At 35.1% G+C, this 15767-nt stretch overlaps 2 protein-coding genes across 8 annotated transcripts in view; one reads left to right on the forward strand and one right to left on the reverse strand.

Moving 5' to 3' along the window:
* Mpv17 (Mitochondrial inner membrane protein MPV17) overlaps positions 1-9174 on the reverse strand; it is a 28412-nt gene extending 19238 nt beyond the window's left edge. The window contains exons 1-2 of one of the 3 annotated variants that reach the window (XM_069832475.1): positions 9093-9174; positions 3795-4009 (exon numbers count right to left, since the gene is read on the reverse strand). In XM_069832475.1, the coding sequence (XP_069688576.1) occupies positions 3795-3998 (204 nt within the window). In that variant the 5' untranslated portion in view covers positions 3999-4009; positions 9093-9174. The other 2 variants (XM_069832476.1, XM_069832474.1) reach the window with 2 other exon arrangements.
* A 2274-nt stretch (positions 9175-11448) lies between these two features.
* Positions 11449-15767, forward strand: part of Cpsf100 (cleavage and polyadenylation specificity factor subunit 2) — a 34091-nt gene continuing 29772 nt past the window's right edge. For 2 of the 5 annotated variants that reach the window (XM_069832477.1, XM_069832483.1), the window contains exons 1-5: positions 11449-11592; positions 12158-12311; positions 12556-12715; positions 13692-13797; positions 14269-14514. In XM_069832477.1, the coding sequence (XP_069688578.1) occupies positions 12163-12311; positions 12556-12715; positions 13692-13797; positions 14269-14514 (661 nt within the window). In that variant the 5' untranslated portion in view covers positions 11449-11592; positions 12158-12162. Of the gene's footprint in view, positions 11898-12157; positions 12312-12555; positions 12716-13691; positions 13798-14268; positions 14515-15767 lie in introns of all 5 variants that reach the window. The other 3 variants (XM_069832481.1, XM_069832478.1, XM_069832482.1) reach the window with 3 other exon arrangements.

Raw genomic sequence — 15767 nt, forward strand, 5'->3', positions numbered from 1 at the left:
TCGTCTCTGGACCAAAATGATAGCATTTTAATTATTTAAATACAATTTAAATTAAGTAGCATATTAAATGATTTATTCTTCTATCAAACACGAATGTTGCCTGGGCCCAATGTTCTATTTTAATTATGTAATTACTTTATATTTATTTCTAATAAGTGCAGCAGAGCGCACGGGTACAGCTAGTTAGCTATAAACTTATCACTCAAGAATACGACTTATAGCAAAAATAGTTTAAAAAGCTATTTAGAAGGAATGAAAATACTACTCTGTTCAAAAAGTTTCCGGAATATATCTTTTTTTTCCAAAAATGAATAATATTATGTGGTATATTTCTGTTTCTGGTGTTGGGAACATTCATGACGTCACTTCCGTAGAAGTTTCATGATCATAGTGATTGTTGTTGTGTGGCAACTGACTGTTGTTGTTTGTGTGATATTCGTTCGTAGCATCTCAGAATGTGGGATACAGAACACAAATCTCCTTCAGAGACATTAAGAATGCTTAAAGAAGCTAATGGTGAAGCAGCAATGAAAAAAACGCAGATCTATGCCTGGCATAAACGTTTTTCTGAAGGTCGAATGGAGTGCTGGTCGTCTTTGATACTCATATGGCCTTCATTCTGAAATGTGATGAATGAATCTCCCACAAACAACAGCCAGTTGCCACACAACAACAATGGCTATGATCATGAAACTTTTGTGGGTGGCTAACAAGAAAGACAGGCTATGGCGTGACGTCACATTCTTTGTCATAATATGGTCAACACTGAATATGTTTATATATAAATGCACATTTAACATGAGTTTAATATAGCAATTCCTTTGTTTTTTAGAACTCTGAACATGTATTTATATTAAGCGATTGTCAAGATGACCATGACTAGACGTCTTTCTCGTTAGCCATGCTTCTACACGTGGCTAATGAGAAAGACAGGCTATGGCGCTGTGGCACGATGTCACATTTTTAGTCATAACATGGTCAACACTGAATATGTTTATATATAAATGCACATTTAACATGAGTTTAATATAGCAATTCCTTTGTTTTTTAGAACTTTTAACATGTATTTATATTAGGCGATTATCATAATGGCCATGACTAAACCAGGAGACTTCGATTCGCGACGTAGCCTGTCTTTCTCGTAACCCACGGCTTCTAAAAAAATTTAGAAATCTTCTCACTATTTGTGAGCTGCCACATGGGACAAAGAGTACTTAACCATACAAATGTTTACAAGTTCAGTGAACCATTAATTTTGTTTTGACAATGAAACTCCTACATGTATATAGCTGCAAATACATTTTGTGATTGGTGGAAATATATCTAGTTTTAGAGAGGCAAGTGTTACAAAAGAGTAAAGAATGCTAATGAACTTGGTTTCATTTCGAATATAATAATAATAATAATAATAATAATAATAATAATAATAATAATTATTATTATTATTATTATTATTATTATTATTTATTTATTTAATCTGGCAGAGCTAAGGCCAGTAGGCCTTCTCTTCCGTCCAGCCAGACTCTAATTCTAATTGAATACAATTGCTTACATAGTTATTACATTAATATCTAGATCATAAAACAACATGAAAGTAAATAATGAAAACTGGATAACTAATATTATTGTCACAATAATAAACATAGGCGATGCTTCAGGAGAGCAATTGATCCTTTCAATGCAGCTAAAGTTACAATCGGAATAATAGATGTAGGTATTCCAAGCCTCTTAAACACATCTTTCATGAAGAGAGTAGCGGTACCTCTTGCTCTAACCAGAAGTCCGATTACTTCAAATTCTTTTAGCTGGTACTTTTGGAGGTAATATGGAATGGTAGGATTGCAGATATTCTTTTTTTCCTTATCCACTTCTGCTGGCTGTTCCTCATTCGTTTCGAAATGCACAGTGGGATCAATTATGAATCCAGATCTTGTAGATTCCCTGAAAGATATTATATCTATGCGCCGTGTACTGCAAGTGACAGGTAGACCATGTACTTCTTCAAAGGTGTTGTAATCGGCATCTTTAAGGGCAGTGGCTATAATTGATCGTACTTGGTGGTGTCTAGCATTTCGCAGACCTTCGCCGTGAGGACAGGATCCCAGGACGTGTGCAAGAGTTTCAACCTCGTTGTGGCAATGCCTACAACGGTTGTCTGAGATCTTCCCGGCACAGCACGTACTGCAGCAACATTTCCAATCATTTTAATGCCATCGCGCCATTCGCTGTTGGAGAGTCCTTCGTGTTTACAAATCCATTTGTTGGCACTAGGATATTGTTTAAATAAAACTACGCCTTTCCCTTTCTGTGGATGATGACACCAAATACCAAATTCTCTGTTCCTCAGAAGGCTACGAATCTTTGTAGCATTTAAGAAATGTTCATTCTTATGAAATAAGGCATCTTCTGGAACAATGTTCAGAGATTGGGCACATCTAATGCTCTCCTCATGAACCTGACGTGTTTGTATGATGTATGGGTTTTGAGATTTGTGTAAACATCGAAGGGCATTAATTTGTTGTAATAGTGCTTCCCATTTTGTTCGAAAAATTCCTAGTCCTTTATACTTCCTGGGACTATAGACCATTGCATTAGGAATGTCTGTAGGCAGATTCAGTACCTCTTTCAGTGCACTTTTTATTAATTCATTGGCGTCATCCAAGAACTTTTTTGGTATAAGGTCAGAAGGGATGGTTTGAAATTGATATATTAAGGAAGGACAGATGGAGGTATTTAGAACACAATATTTCTGGTCTGCATGAAGAAAAGGTGACGAGGTAATGATGTCAACACCAGAAACAGAAATATATCACGTAACATTATTCATTTTGACGAAAAAAAAATATATTCTGGAAACTTTTTGAACCGAGTGTGTACAATAACGTGTATGTGTGCATGTGTGTGTGTGTGTGTGTGTGCTATATACGCTCTAAATTCTATTTTTGGCGCACAAAAAATATTAGAAAAAAAAAAAGAAGAAACTTACACATACATCAAACCACAGTTCAGAGCAATTTTATTGTTCAGCGCAAAATTCCTACATAGAGAACAATATTAGAATCTTAGCTACAAAAATGGATAAGCTGACATTCGCCTTACAGTTGGGGAAAACCTCGGAAAAAACCCAACCAGGTAATTAGCCAAAGTGGGAATAGAACCCACGCCTAAGCGCAGCCCCTAATCGGCAGGCAAATCCACCACCGCATGAAATACACCAGTGGCCTGGTAAGATGATGGTATGTGATAATATAAGATCAAGCAGAAGAAAATTTATTAGACTTCGGACTATGTTACATGCCCAAGTGCAATCTCGGATTACAAGTCATGCTTCATGCTTGCTATCCCAAGACTAGCACGAGGATCATGATAATAATTTTAATGATTATGATGATTGTGTCAGTGTGGTGATGGTGGTGGTGATGGTGGTGGTGGTGATGATGATGTTGATGATGATTATGATGAAAAGAATAAATTATTCTATTTACTCAATTTCACATAGTTAAACGTATCAGTGTTAGATTCAAGTACCGTCGACCAGGGTTACTTTACACAAGGGGGTAACTTTACACATTTCTAGAAAAAATGTTTAGATGGGAGCATATTAGAGACAATGTGTAGCAACTCCATGGAACTGATTCTATGTGACAACAGCACATGTATGTAGTAGTCTGAATTGTGTGTCCTTATTAAGGGGATCCTGTAAGTAGAAATTCTTGAAATGTGTAAAGTTACCCCCTTGTGTAAAGTAACCCCGGTCGACGGTACATAAAATTAAATTACAATTTAGTACTCACAATAAAAAAGAATCCTATTCCTGTAAACTTGAGAAGTCGCTCATAATTCAGTGTTTTAAGATTCTTCTCCTCAAGTGCAACTTGACATATTACGTCTCCTGTTCCCATCAAGAAACTACATTGCAGTGATTGTGTGAGTATAGGGTATGAATGCAGAAATGAATGATACCCATTATACAGGTGCCTCAGCCGTGACATACTCATGACAGCATTAACTGGAAAACAAAATTTACACAAGAATGACATAGATACATAAAGATCGCCAGTCCCATCAGACTAAATTAGTTATAATATCGCAAAATTAAAGTTTTATGTACGGTAACAAAGATTTTGTAAGTATATGGATTTTAACATAAATTTTACAGTTGTTGAAGTCTCTTTTAATCACTCTTCATAATAATTGTCCATGCAATGCTCTAAGGTTAACTTGCTTGGCTTTGCACAACATTCTACTTTGAATGGATCCGGTGCAAAAGTTTTTAAGAGGGACATACACTTTTGAATACTGAAAAACTATTGAAATTCAATTTTTTTCTCTCAGCAATGAATAAATCTGTAACCTTGAAATGGATTTTCAGAGTGAATAGCTCATGTTGTAACAAAAAAGGGTAATACCATATTGGTAGAAAGTCCATAGTTTTCTGAGAAAAAAGTTTTTTCCCAAATGTCTAACACTCTCTTATTCAGTAGACTAACTACTGCGAGTAGGAGTATGATTTTTGTCCCTATTTGTCTGTTTATGAATTTGGTACTTGTTACATTATAATACTCAGGATCTTGGGTAATTGTGAATTACAGGAACACCACTTCTTACCTTTTTCAAAATCGCTGAAATAAACTATAAAACGAAAGTATTAAAAGAAAATCGTATTAGAAGATTGAATTTGTGTATTTTTGGTCCAGGAGCACCCGCTTTTTGGTGCAAAGACAATTCGTTTGGCATGTTTCTTAATTGAAATTATGAAATGGCGTTCCTGTGCTTCACATTTAATGGATCTTGTAAATTGGTAATTAATTATGTATTGTACTGCTGATAGTGTGTTTTCTCTAACGTATTAGTTCAGAACATCCTATTTTTGCCTGGGGTGTATATCAGGCCTATAGAAGTTGTTAAAATAATTCGTAATTAATTACTTTAGCATTCATTCATATCCGCTATTTCTCCACTTCTTCCCGTATGACTTCGATCCAGCTATGTTTTAGACTACTCCTTACTCTCAGGAAGTTAGGTTAGGTTAAGTTAGGTTAGGTTAGGTTGGGTTAGTTACTTATATTATATACTTATATGTTAAACGAAGCCATGTCACAAACACAATGCACTTTGTGAATGATCCAACATTTATCTCACTATCGTGTAGCTATCTCAAGTTTCTCTCCACCTGAAACCCACTAATCCCAGTCCCTTCTTTTAGTTTCTCTCGTGGCACATTTGATCTGTTAATAACTAGGGTACCATTAAAGTAAATAATTACCAAAGAATTTAATCTTCGATCTCACTATGCACCACATATATCTCATTTCCGTGTGGTTTTTAATTGATCATATTAAATTGAAAAATGGAATAACTTGAAAAAATTACATGAGGCACAAATTAAGTAAATATATCATATTTCATACTTTGGATATCTATATTACACTGAATAAACATTTAAAAACATATATTTTTATTTCTCAGTCAGTCTGTCACTTATAAGTTGAGAGTATATCTGGCAGATGTACTGCCAAGATGGCATTTGACAGAGTCCGTGGATATCCAGAGTACCGCAATCATTTGTGCTGGAAATGCCAACAAATCAGCCATTGTTATTCCAGCGCGCGCTATTTGCCATATACAGTTGTACACAAAATGAATGTTACTTATGTACTCTAAATCAGAGTAAAATATTTTTAATTTTTAAGACCCATGGACACTGGACTAAATTGAGTTTTACTTTAAATGTTCCTACCCCAAGCTTGCTGAAATGGAATAACAATGGCGGCCGTCACAGTGCTGCCAATATTTGCAAACAAAAATAAGCAATCAGTTACAGGTTAGGTTTGGTTTGTTAGGTTTGCTGTGTGATGCATAGTGGGATCGAAGATTCACCCTAAAATAGAGAAGAAAGAGATAATTTTTAGAGTACTGTTATAATAAAATTTATACAACTACTCACCTACTAAGCATGCCAAGGAGGATACAATATTCCAGCAGCTTTGAAGAAATGATGAAGGCGGTGATTATGGTCGGGATATGCACTTTTAAACAAGAACTCTGCTAAATAGCCACTAAACTGATTCTTTTTCCTTCCATACTTTGGAACCTTTACCTGTACCTCCCTCCAAGCATGTGCGATGTTTTGAGTGTGTTCAACAGTGTCAGGGTCAATCAAATTGTGATTCACTTGGAAATGAATGAAACCTTCCTCTTTTAAGCAATCATATGCCTTCCAACAGTCACTCACTACTGTAGTACCTGGTAAAACATATTCTTGCATAACATTTAACAATGTATCTGAATCACGTTTCTCGACTGGAGCAATAAAAATATTCTCAGGACGTTCTCTTTCAAGTCCTCCAAAAACCCACTGTCCCTCCATAACACGACCGTATTTGTACCTTCTTTTACCAACTTTAGCTTCATAAATTTCTACGATCACACCTGGTCCACCCAACTGCTTCCTCTTTTGAAAACACCAATTTACTATCACCTCTCGACAAAATGATGACCAATCAACTATACTTCTTGTAGATAAATTAAGTTCTCGCTCCAGCAAAGCATGACGAGGAGGATCTCGTGATAACCAGAACGTAACAAATAGACATATTTTCTCTAAACTTAAGTGTGCTTTACCAAAGAAGGTTCTGTCATACACAGATACAGTAAAAGAGCATTCTTTCTTCTTTTTCTTATTTACACTAACTATTTTTCGGCATCTAAATAACCCACTGTTCCAGTTGGCGTTAACAACTGAACCACAAATATTACATGTGCACTGATTAGATAATACACCATGAACAAATAAAAATTCTCTTAACTTCTGAAGATCATTAACTAAAGAAATAAATTCGACCACGCCAAAAGTACAATTGTTACAAGAATTAAACCCCCGTTCATCTGATGTACTATTTGACATGCTGACTAAATGACGGACACATCAGTGCATAGGGATTATAAAGAATGAACACTTTGCGTCGGTACCTTTGATGTAGCCGGACTGATTTCAATGACCTTCAAGCCAGCTAAAGCGTGAGATTCTGGTTTCTCCCTAGAGTTGGCGCTGACATCACACCAGCTAGCAGTTGACACAGCGGAAATATAACACACATAATTAATACATATAGGTACATTATGTACTCAAATAAAATAAATTGGATCCATAAAATAATAAATCCGTCATTACCTGTAATGTCTAGACTCTAAGAGTTCCTTTATAATGAGAATTGAGACGTTGACCCCAACAACAATTAAAATATGTAATGATTTGATAGCGCTGAAAATGGAAAAACAAAACTCTTACGAGAAGTAAAATCATATACCTATATTATATTATATACAAATATTAAACGAATTTGATACTTAATTTTATAATGTATTAGGCCTATATTATTTTATAATGTAATTTATTATATGTGAAATATAAAAAATTATTATTACAACTAGTTCGTCACTGAGAAATAAGGAAAAGCTGTTCACTTGAATTTATTTGAAGCAAAGCGTTACTGGATTATGCAATAAGATAGGCGATGTTTGAATCCTGTGTCTCAACTCTATTCTCAATTATTATCTTAGCCTATGCTCGATTACACTAACCTCTAGCGGTTGGAAGTAGAACTAAACGCTGGCGCACAGAGGAACAAAACATAGGAAAATTCGCTCAGTGTCCATTCTTTATAATCCCTATTCGCTGGATACATCTACCAAATAAACAACATGTAAAAAATAACACAGATAATAATGTCAATTATTGTTGCGTTGGATTAGGATGGCTAATTTAATTGATACTTCAATATTATTTCGATTGTTTTTCAATTAGATAAAATGAAAATTATTGCTCTCTGCTCAATTTTAGTAGTTTGTACGTATCCCCCCAAGTCAATTCAAGGAGTTCTGAATATATTTTGTCGACAAAACGCACTGCCAGCTGAGGTAAATAATATAGCTTTACGTTCTCCTATTTGCTAGACTGTTTCTGACTGCATGAAATATCATGTTTGATAGCTATGCCATTTTCGCCCAGATTTTCCATCTGCGAATTCATTTATCATCTTGCTAAATTATAGGACTTCTGGTTTTTTCACCAAATTGCCATGAGGACACATTTCAATTTTGAAGTCGAATAAATGGGTACCTATTTTATGTGTATTTTATTTAAGCCCTAATCTAAAAAAATTATTATATTACGTTTTTAAATTTGTCACAATATGACAGAATTAACTTTAATGAAATTTTTAATAATCTGTAAACTTTCTACTGTCAGTTCATCTTGATTCTTACATGATGAAAGAAGAAACGCTTTTGTTTACGCCTACATACTTTTGACTTATTATATAACAAATTAAATATAAAATTTATAGGTAGTCTTACCAAGGAAAGTAAATTTACTTTGGTAACTGTTTGTTAAATCTCTTAACGTTTGCAGCGTTCTTCCTACTGTACAAAAATAAAACTCAACAATTCCTTCAAAAAGTGCATCTTATTAAGAGGGAGGAGTCTGCAGGGCAAGTAGCTTGTTGCAACTAGGTATGGTGGGGGTAGAGGGGAATGGTGCAATCCGTGTTTTGGAGTTTATCCTAGGTTACATTTAGTTCCCTCGAAACGCAACCTTCTGAAATAGCCTACAATAAAGAGAAGAAACTTCGAGCTTCAGCACGGAGCTGTAGCACCAAGATATATTGAACAATAAACCTAAAATACAATTGTTTATGTTACTGTCTACAATATTTTGCTTATTGTAAACTCAAGCTATTTTCAACCTAACCTAAAAATTGTATCATTTTTCCAACACATTTACCACCTAATAATAAAAGTAACAATCAACATCACATCATAAGTTTCTCAGATTATGTGATTTCACATGTTCACAAAGTATGTGCTTTAATATTTTAATATATTTGTGCTTTCTAAAGATCTCAGATTAACAATTTGGAACCTAACCTATAATTGTAAAATTCTCAACTTGATATTTGCTACTTTATTAATAAAGCTTAATATTCAATGACGTATAATAAAATGATCCCCAGTTTTGCAGATTAATTTCGGGAAGCCTTAATTTCCGAATTATGACATATTTTAACACATCCATCAATCCTATACATCACCTTATGAACACACACGCGATCGGCCTCGGATGCGATCCAGCGGGCGGTGGCCAGAACACAGAGGATTGTGGCCAGAACCACCTACAGAGTTTCCTCTATAGATGGCACTGAATACATCTATAAAACAGAGTCCGTGGTCCACGGACTCTGCTGACCACGGACTTCGCTACAAAAATAGACAGAAATTTACTCACAGAATAACATAATAAAATACCATAAAAACATACTTTCCTATCTCAAGATATACACTTCTTTTTGGTACAGGAGAGGCCCGGGTGATGGTACACCAAGAGGAGGGAATAAATATTGTGCTTACTAGCATCCTGCAATGTTCGAACGTGAGAGAAACAACCAAGACATTACAAACTTCGTCTTATTTCATATGAAAACTAATCGCAAGATCTGTACTAAAATCCTTAAGCAGTTAAACCATGAAAGGGTGGGAGTGGAGGACAACGAATATTGTTATGACAAGGTGGAACAAACACGACAGGACTTCTTCTGCAGAGCGAATATTGGCGAACTTCGCCACACTCAACAAACTTGAACCCACAGTCCTCGAACCGAACATAGCGCATGTACTGTATGACGCTACGCGCTCCTATTCTATGAACGAAGGGTGATATTTTCGCCGAACAGTCGCGCTCCTGTACGCTGCACCGTGCACTTGACCAGGATTATGATAATGATTATACTTTATATATGAATAACTTAAATGATGAAAAATGAGTCCGAGGTCCAACGCCGAAAGTTACCCAGAAATTCTGCTTCAATTGGTTGATGGAAAACTTAAAAAAAAACCCTACTAGGTAACTCGTCCCAACTAAAATTTGAAGCCGGGGCCGCTCGTTTCATGGTCAGACATGCTAACCGTTATTTCAAAGCTGTGGACTAATCATTGACTCTGGTATTGTATTAAAATTCCAGTGTTTCCGGACAAAGTTTACGTATACAGAGTGGAAGAAATACATTATTAGCTGTGCAGACTTTAACAGCTTATTCCTTGGATGTACAAAACAAAATAAATCTAATACCATATCAGTTCCAAGTGAATAATTTCTTCGGAAAAAATAATTATCCCCTAAATATTAACACTGCTTTACTCATAAGTACGATCCGTACGATTCTGATTTTTATTTTTATAATACAAAAACTGATAAGGAATGATTAATTATTCCTTTGCAGTTTTCAATAAAATTGACAGTTCTCTTGCAAATTAAATAAAAATATTAACTCGTAACGTTATTTCCTGCCATTAGGAAGTCTGGCAACTATGTTGCTGTGACTAAAGGACGGAATGCTGCTATTCATACATGCGTATGCGTGTGTGTTCGTAAGTGAGCTGGCGATATGGTGTTGTTAAACTACGCACACTTTCAGCCTTTTCTAAATCTGTGACTTCAAGGCAAAATGTGATACATATGTCATTTCTTTCTGTTTTTTAGGAGCGAGCGTTTAAAGTTTTATTGACCCTATATAGCAATCATGTTTCATAACAACGGGTTAGAGAAGAAAATAAGAGATATGCATGACATCTTTTGCCCAATAAAGATAGCATTAGGATTTAGGATGCACAACATATCGCAAAATTGCATTTTGACAAAAATTGACATATTACCTTTGGAACCACAGAATTATCCTTACATTTAATTACAAAACGCATGCTAGGTATTTTTATTTATTTTAATGTATTCTATTGCCCCCTTCAACCTGCACAGTTACATCACTTCACTTTCATATTTCTGCTTAAATCAAAGTCCCCCCCCCCCTTGGTCTTCAACATACCAATGCCTGTAGGGGAAGGTAACTTCACAGATGGTCACTTCTATAATATACACCTACACATTTGTGGACCTCCCGAAGGCCTGGGGTGAGCAGAGCGTAGGGATCTCTACTGAGACGCTGACAGAACAGAACATTAACAAGAGCGGGATTCGAACCCACGAACCTTTGGATCCCACCGCCTAGGGGGGAACGCACCTATCGCGTACCACCAGGCCCGGCTAAATCTATGTTTTATGCACAAATATTTCCAACGAGACGTGCTCATCAAATGCGAATAGCGTTAACAGTACAATTACACTGAATATTATGAGCATAAAGAGGATTTAAAATAACTGAACCATTTACTTATTGGCATTATTAAAATTCTAGTGATTCCAGACAAAATTTACATAATTATTATTCCTGTATAGGCCGAAGTCGTAAGTCTTGCGTACAAATAATGTTCCAACCAAACATGAGGTGCTCAACAAATGCGTACAACGCTCATGCGGAATAAATAGCGAAATAACGAATGGGAGGGAACTTCACAGCAAAGTGAGAAATATTCTTTCACACGTTTGGTTACACTGTTCCCACGCTAATTTTATCATGAAGATGTCTATGGTGTGTTTGAAATGCCCTGTTGAGAGTATAGAAATGTATTAGATATGCTCTATTAAATATAAGAGAACCTGTTACTAAAGTATAATTGAAACATAGAACTTAATTTAGAGAGGTCAGTTCGGCTTAATGTAATGTAATATTTGCTAACAATGGCTAAATTTCCATTCTTCACTTTCATGCATAATGAAATCACACTTTTCTTGTCAGTTTTAAGGCTTTAAAAAACATAACATGAAATAATTATGAAAGTAACAAAACCCTTGTAGCCACACAGTAATCTTCTTGACATTATTTACTCTGGGTTTTGAAAAGTTATGCTTTGAACATTGTCTTTATTAGCTACATCAGAATTTCTCCTGAGATAGGTTAGAGTCTTGAAGTTAGTAACCGGATAAAAAGAACCTCTTCACTTAACAGGTATAATTTTGTTTTTGTGAGTTTGTTTATAATATAGTTGTACTGCAAAAATATTTTATGTATTGACTGCTATCTTCATAATAGCCTCATTATGATGTGTTTAGTTACTGAATGTTAATATAGGCCTACATCAGAATTAAATACATTCCAGTACAATATTATTATAGAAGTATTTGCTTGTTAGATGCACCGTTTATTAGCTACTTAAGTTAATGAGTAGATGCTTCACTGTAATTTGAAATACGATTTTTAACTTTCAGACACAATGACTTCTATAATCAAGCTTCACGCCATCTCGGGTGCTATGGATGAATCTCCACCGTGCTACATTCTGCAGGTGGATGATTTTCGCATCCTTTTAGACTGTGGATGGGATGAGAACTTCGACCAAGAATTTATGAAAGAATTAAAGAGGTAAGGAATGTTCGCTAAAACTCAATATCTGTTGCTGGTATCAATTCTCCTACAAGTAATGCACAGTAAATAAAAATAACTCGCAGAAGCAGTAGATATTGAGATTTTCCCTCTTTTTCTTTCCATTACCGCTCATGCTTTTTTATGTAATGTGGTATGTAGGCCTACAGAAAATTAAAGATACAGTTCTGTCTTTGAAGTGTTTCATTAACATCAGTTTTGTTTGTTACATATTTTGTTACAGATATGTCCATCAGATTGATGCCGTGTTACTGTCATATCCAGATCCATTACATCTTGGAGCTTTACCTTATCTTGTTGGTAAATGTGGATTAAATTGCCCCATTTATGCAACCATTCCAGTATACAAAATGGGACAGATGTTTATGTACGATCTCTACCAGGTCAGTACATGACACTTTTTAATTTTTTCGATGTCATTGATATAAAAGTAGTGTTTAAGAATTAAATACCACATCGGTTTCATCGATAGAGAAAGCAAGGAAAAGGAAACTTATCTGTTGAATCCATTACCAAGAGCTTTTTGAATTCAGCTCTTTGTAATGAATTAAAAAAAAATTGATTCCTCTCTTCTTGCTTTTCATGGTGATGAAACCGATACTAGCTCTGACATGTTGTGACATGAAGTAAAATCTCAAAAAAAATTTCTCAAAATTTAATAGGTAGGCCTACTATTAAAATTTTAAATTTCACATAGAATCAGTATTCTTACAGCCTACTTCTTCAGACAAAAATTGGATAATTTCCCTATTATAATATTATACACAACTGGTCATAAAAGAACAGGCTAACTTATATGTGTTTATCTCTAATTTACAGATCTCTGAGTTATGAAAATATCTTTGAACTACTGAATTGACTTTATAATGTGCTTTCTTTACTGTATGATTTTGGATATAGCCCACTAAAAGTTTGAACTCGAATTTGTCCTTCCAACCACTGGCGTAGCTCAGATGGTAGCGCATTTGGGTGCTGATTCGGAGTTATGCTCAAGCGTGGGTTCGATTCCCGCTTGGGCTGATTACCTAGTTGAGGTTTTCCCGAGGTTTTCCCCAACTGTAAGGCGAATGTCACGTAATCTATGGCGAATCCTCGGCCTCATTTCGCCAAATATCATCTCGCTATCACTAATTCCATCAATGCTAAATAATAGTTGATACAGTGTCATTAAATAACCAAGTAAAAAAATTTGTCCTTCCAAAAACTTCCAAGTTTCCTGCATGAAATTTATTTTACAGCTAAGTTTTATTTCATTAATTTTAAGAACCACTTATTTCATTAACAGCAGAGTTCACGTAGGTATTATATGAAGAGATAGCGTGTGTTAAAGATGCCTTCATTTTATTTTGTTCCTTCCAGTCTCGACACAATATGGAAGAATTTGATTTGTTTACTTTGGATGATGTTGATGCGGCATTTGACAAGATCATCCAATTGAAGTACAATCAGAGTGTGCCAATGAAGGGTAAGAATTTATATCAGTGGCAAGTTGTTATTATTAACATTATTATTATTATATCATCACCATCGTTATCATCTTCAATCCTTGTTTTGATTTCAGTTTTAACAGCATTTAAATGTGAATATACTTTCCAAATATTTAAAATTATTTATCCATGAGTGGTATCTAAACTGGTCTTTATTTAATCGTTCTTAGCAACTCAACAATGGCTTTATTCACAGCAGTAAATTAAGATTTTTTTTTATATGTTGCATATTCTAGTTGTGAAGTGATGTATGAATACCATGAAATGTAAATAAATACAATACAATGCAATATGGAAGTATGTAACCTGGTTGAAATAAGAAATGGAAAGATGAATAGTGACACTAATGCATCAACATTACGTTCTAGTACTGTATGGAGAAATTGCCTTAATTCCCTATGGTTGAAATAATTGTTCATAGAATGTCAAGTATCCGTTTTGCTTTCCAGGAAAGGGTTATGGCCTGACAATCACCCCACTCCCAGCGGGTCACATGATTGGTGGGACTATTTGGAAGATAGTGAAAGTTGGCGAAGAGGACATAGTCTACGCTGTTGATTTCAACCACAAGAAAGAACGTCATTTGAACGGCTGTGAACTGGAGCGGTTACAAAGGCCGTCACTGCTCATCACTGATGCTTTCAATGCTACTTACCAGCAAGCAAGGAGAAGAACCCGAGATGAGAAACTCATGAGTGTGTATCCAGCTTAGACTAGAATAGAACTAGAGACTGGTTAGGTTAGCTTCAGCACTTCATTGTCATTAAGTTTATTGTCTCTAGTTCTGAATGTTAAGGGGGTGATGTCATGAATTTGGCATGGATAAATATATAATAGGATGCGAAACTTACCGAGTTTCCCATAACACATGCTAGAGGCGCTAATGTAGAAATTGATCTTTCTGCCACCTGTTGGGAGTAGGCGAACTTATTACATCTAGCAGCGCACCAAGTAGCGAAAATAAAAACTTATTACTCCATGCATTTAGCAGCACACCTGGTGACGAAAATGTTAAACTGTGCAGAAAGTATTCCCTCCCACCCTCATCGATATTCAAAACTAACCCAATTTAAAATAAAACATTTAATTTTTATTCCTCACAACATCTTCTACTGAAAATTCTTACCAGAGCCAACGGGAAGATAAAAGAGACGATCTATTTTACACTACCGAATTAAAATATAACCAGAGACAAAAAATAAAGTAAAAGGTTAGATAATTGGGATTGTATTCTGTGGGTGTACAGCGCAATGGAAAAGTCTGCAAAAACTACTTAGATAGTTCAATTTATTATATTACTATTACTTTACAATACAGTCAACAACACTATTTTTACAACGTCCGTACACATCACTGTTTAACATACATTGCTTATACACACACGTAGTATCACTTTATGTTCACATATTAGCAAGTTTCTGTCTGCCATCTTGTCTTCTCAAGCAACATCTCGAATGGATAAATAGAGAACTCTGGGTAATGTATGCAACACGTAGTTCTAATGTTCACCACCAACAACGTTGGGCACTTATCTTATTTAAGCCCCCTGCTGCCAGATGGTGCTGACCACAGTTTCGCATCCTATTATATATTTATCCATGAATTTGGTGTCAAAAATCGATTTGTTTGGAAATATGTTTTACATAATCTACGTAGTGTAATTTACATTGTGTATAAATTTTGTTAAAATGTTTAAATGTTCAACTCTGCACTTGCCACCACTCCCCTTTTGTTGACGTTTCAGTGCATTTCTTTCGAATATACATTTTTTACAGGATCTAAAGTCTTTTCTCAAAACCTATCAGTTCCAGTACTATGATTTTTTTAGGAGTTGCTCATTACATATTGCTGAACATTTGGAACTACAGTGATAATAATTCATTACTTTTCATTGATAGGATATAGGAAGAAAAAATTATTATTTTTGCAACACTAAGTTCAAAATTTT

Source organism: Periplaneta americana, chromosome 8 (genome assembly GCF_040183065.1).
Source record: "Periplaneta americana isolate PAMFEO1 chromosome 8, P.americana_PAMFEO1_priV1, whole genome shotgun sequence".
In the NCBI taxonomy this organism is placed as follows: domain Eukaryota; kingdom Metazoa; phylum Arthropoda; class Insecta; order Blattodea; family Blattidae; genus Periplaneta; species Periplaneta americana.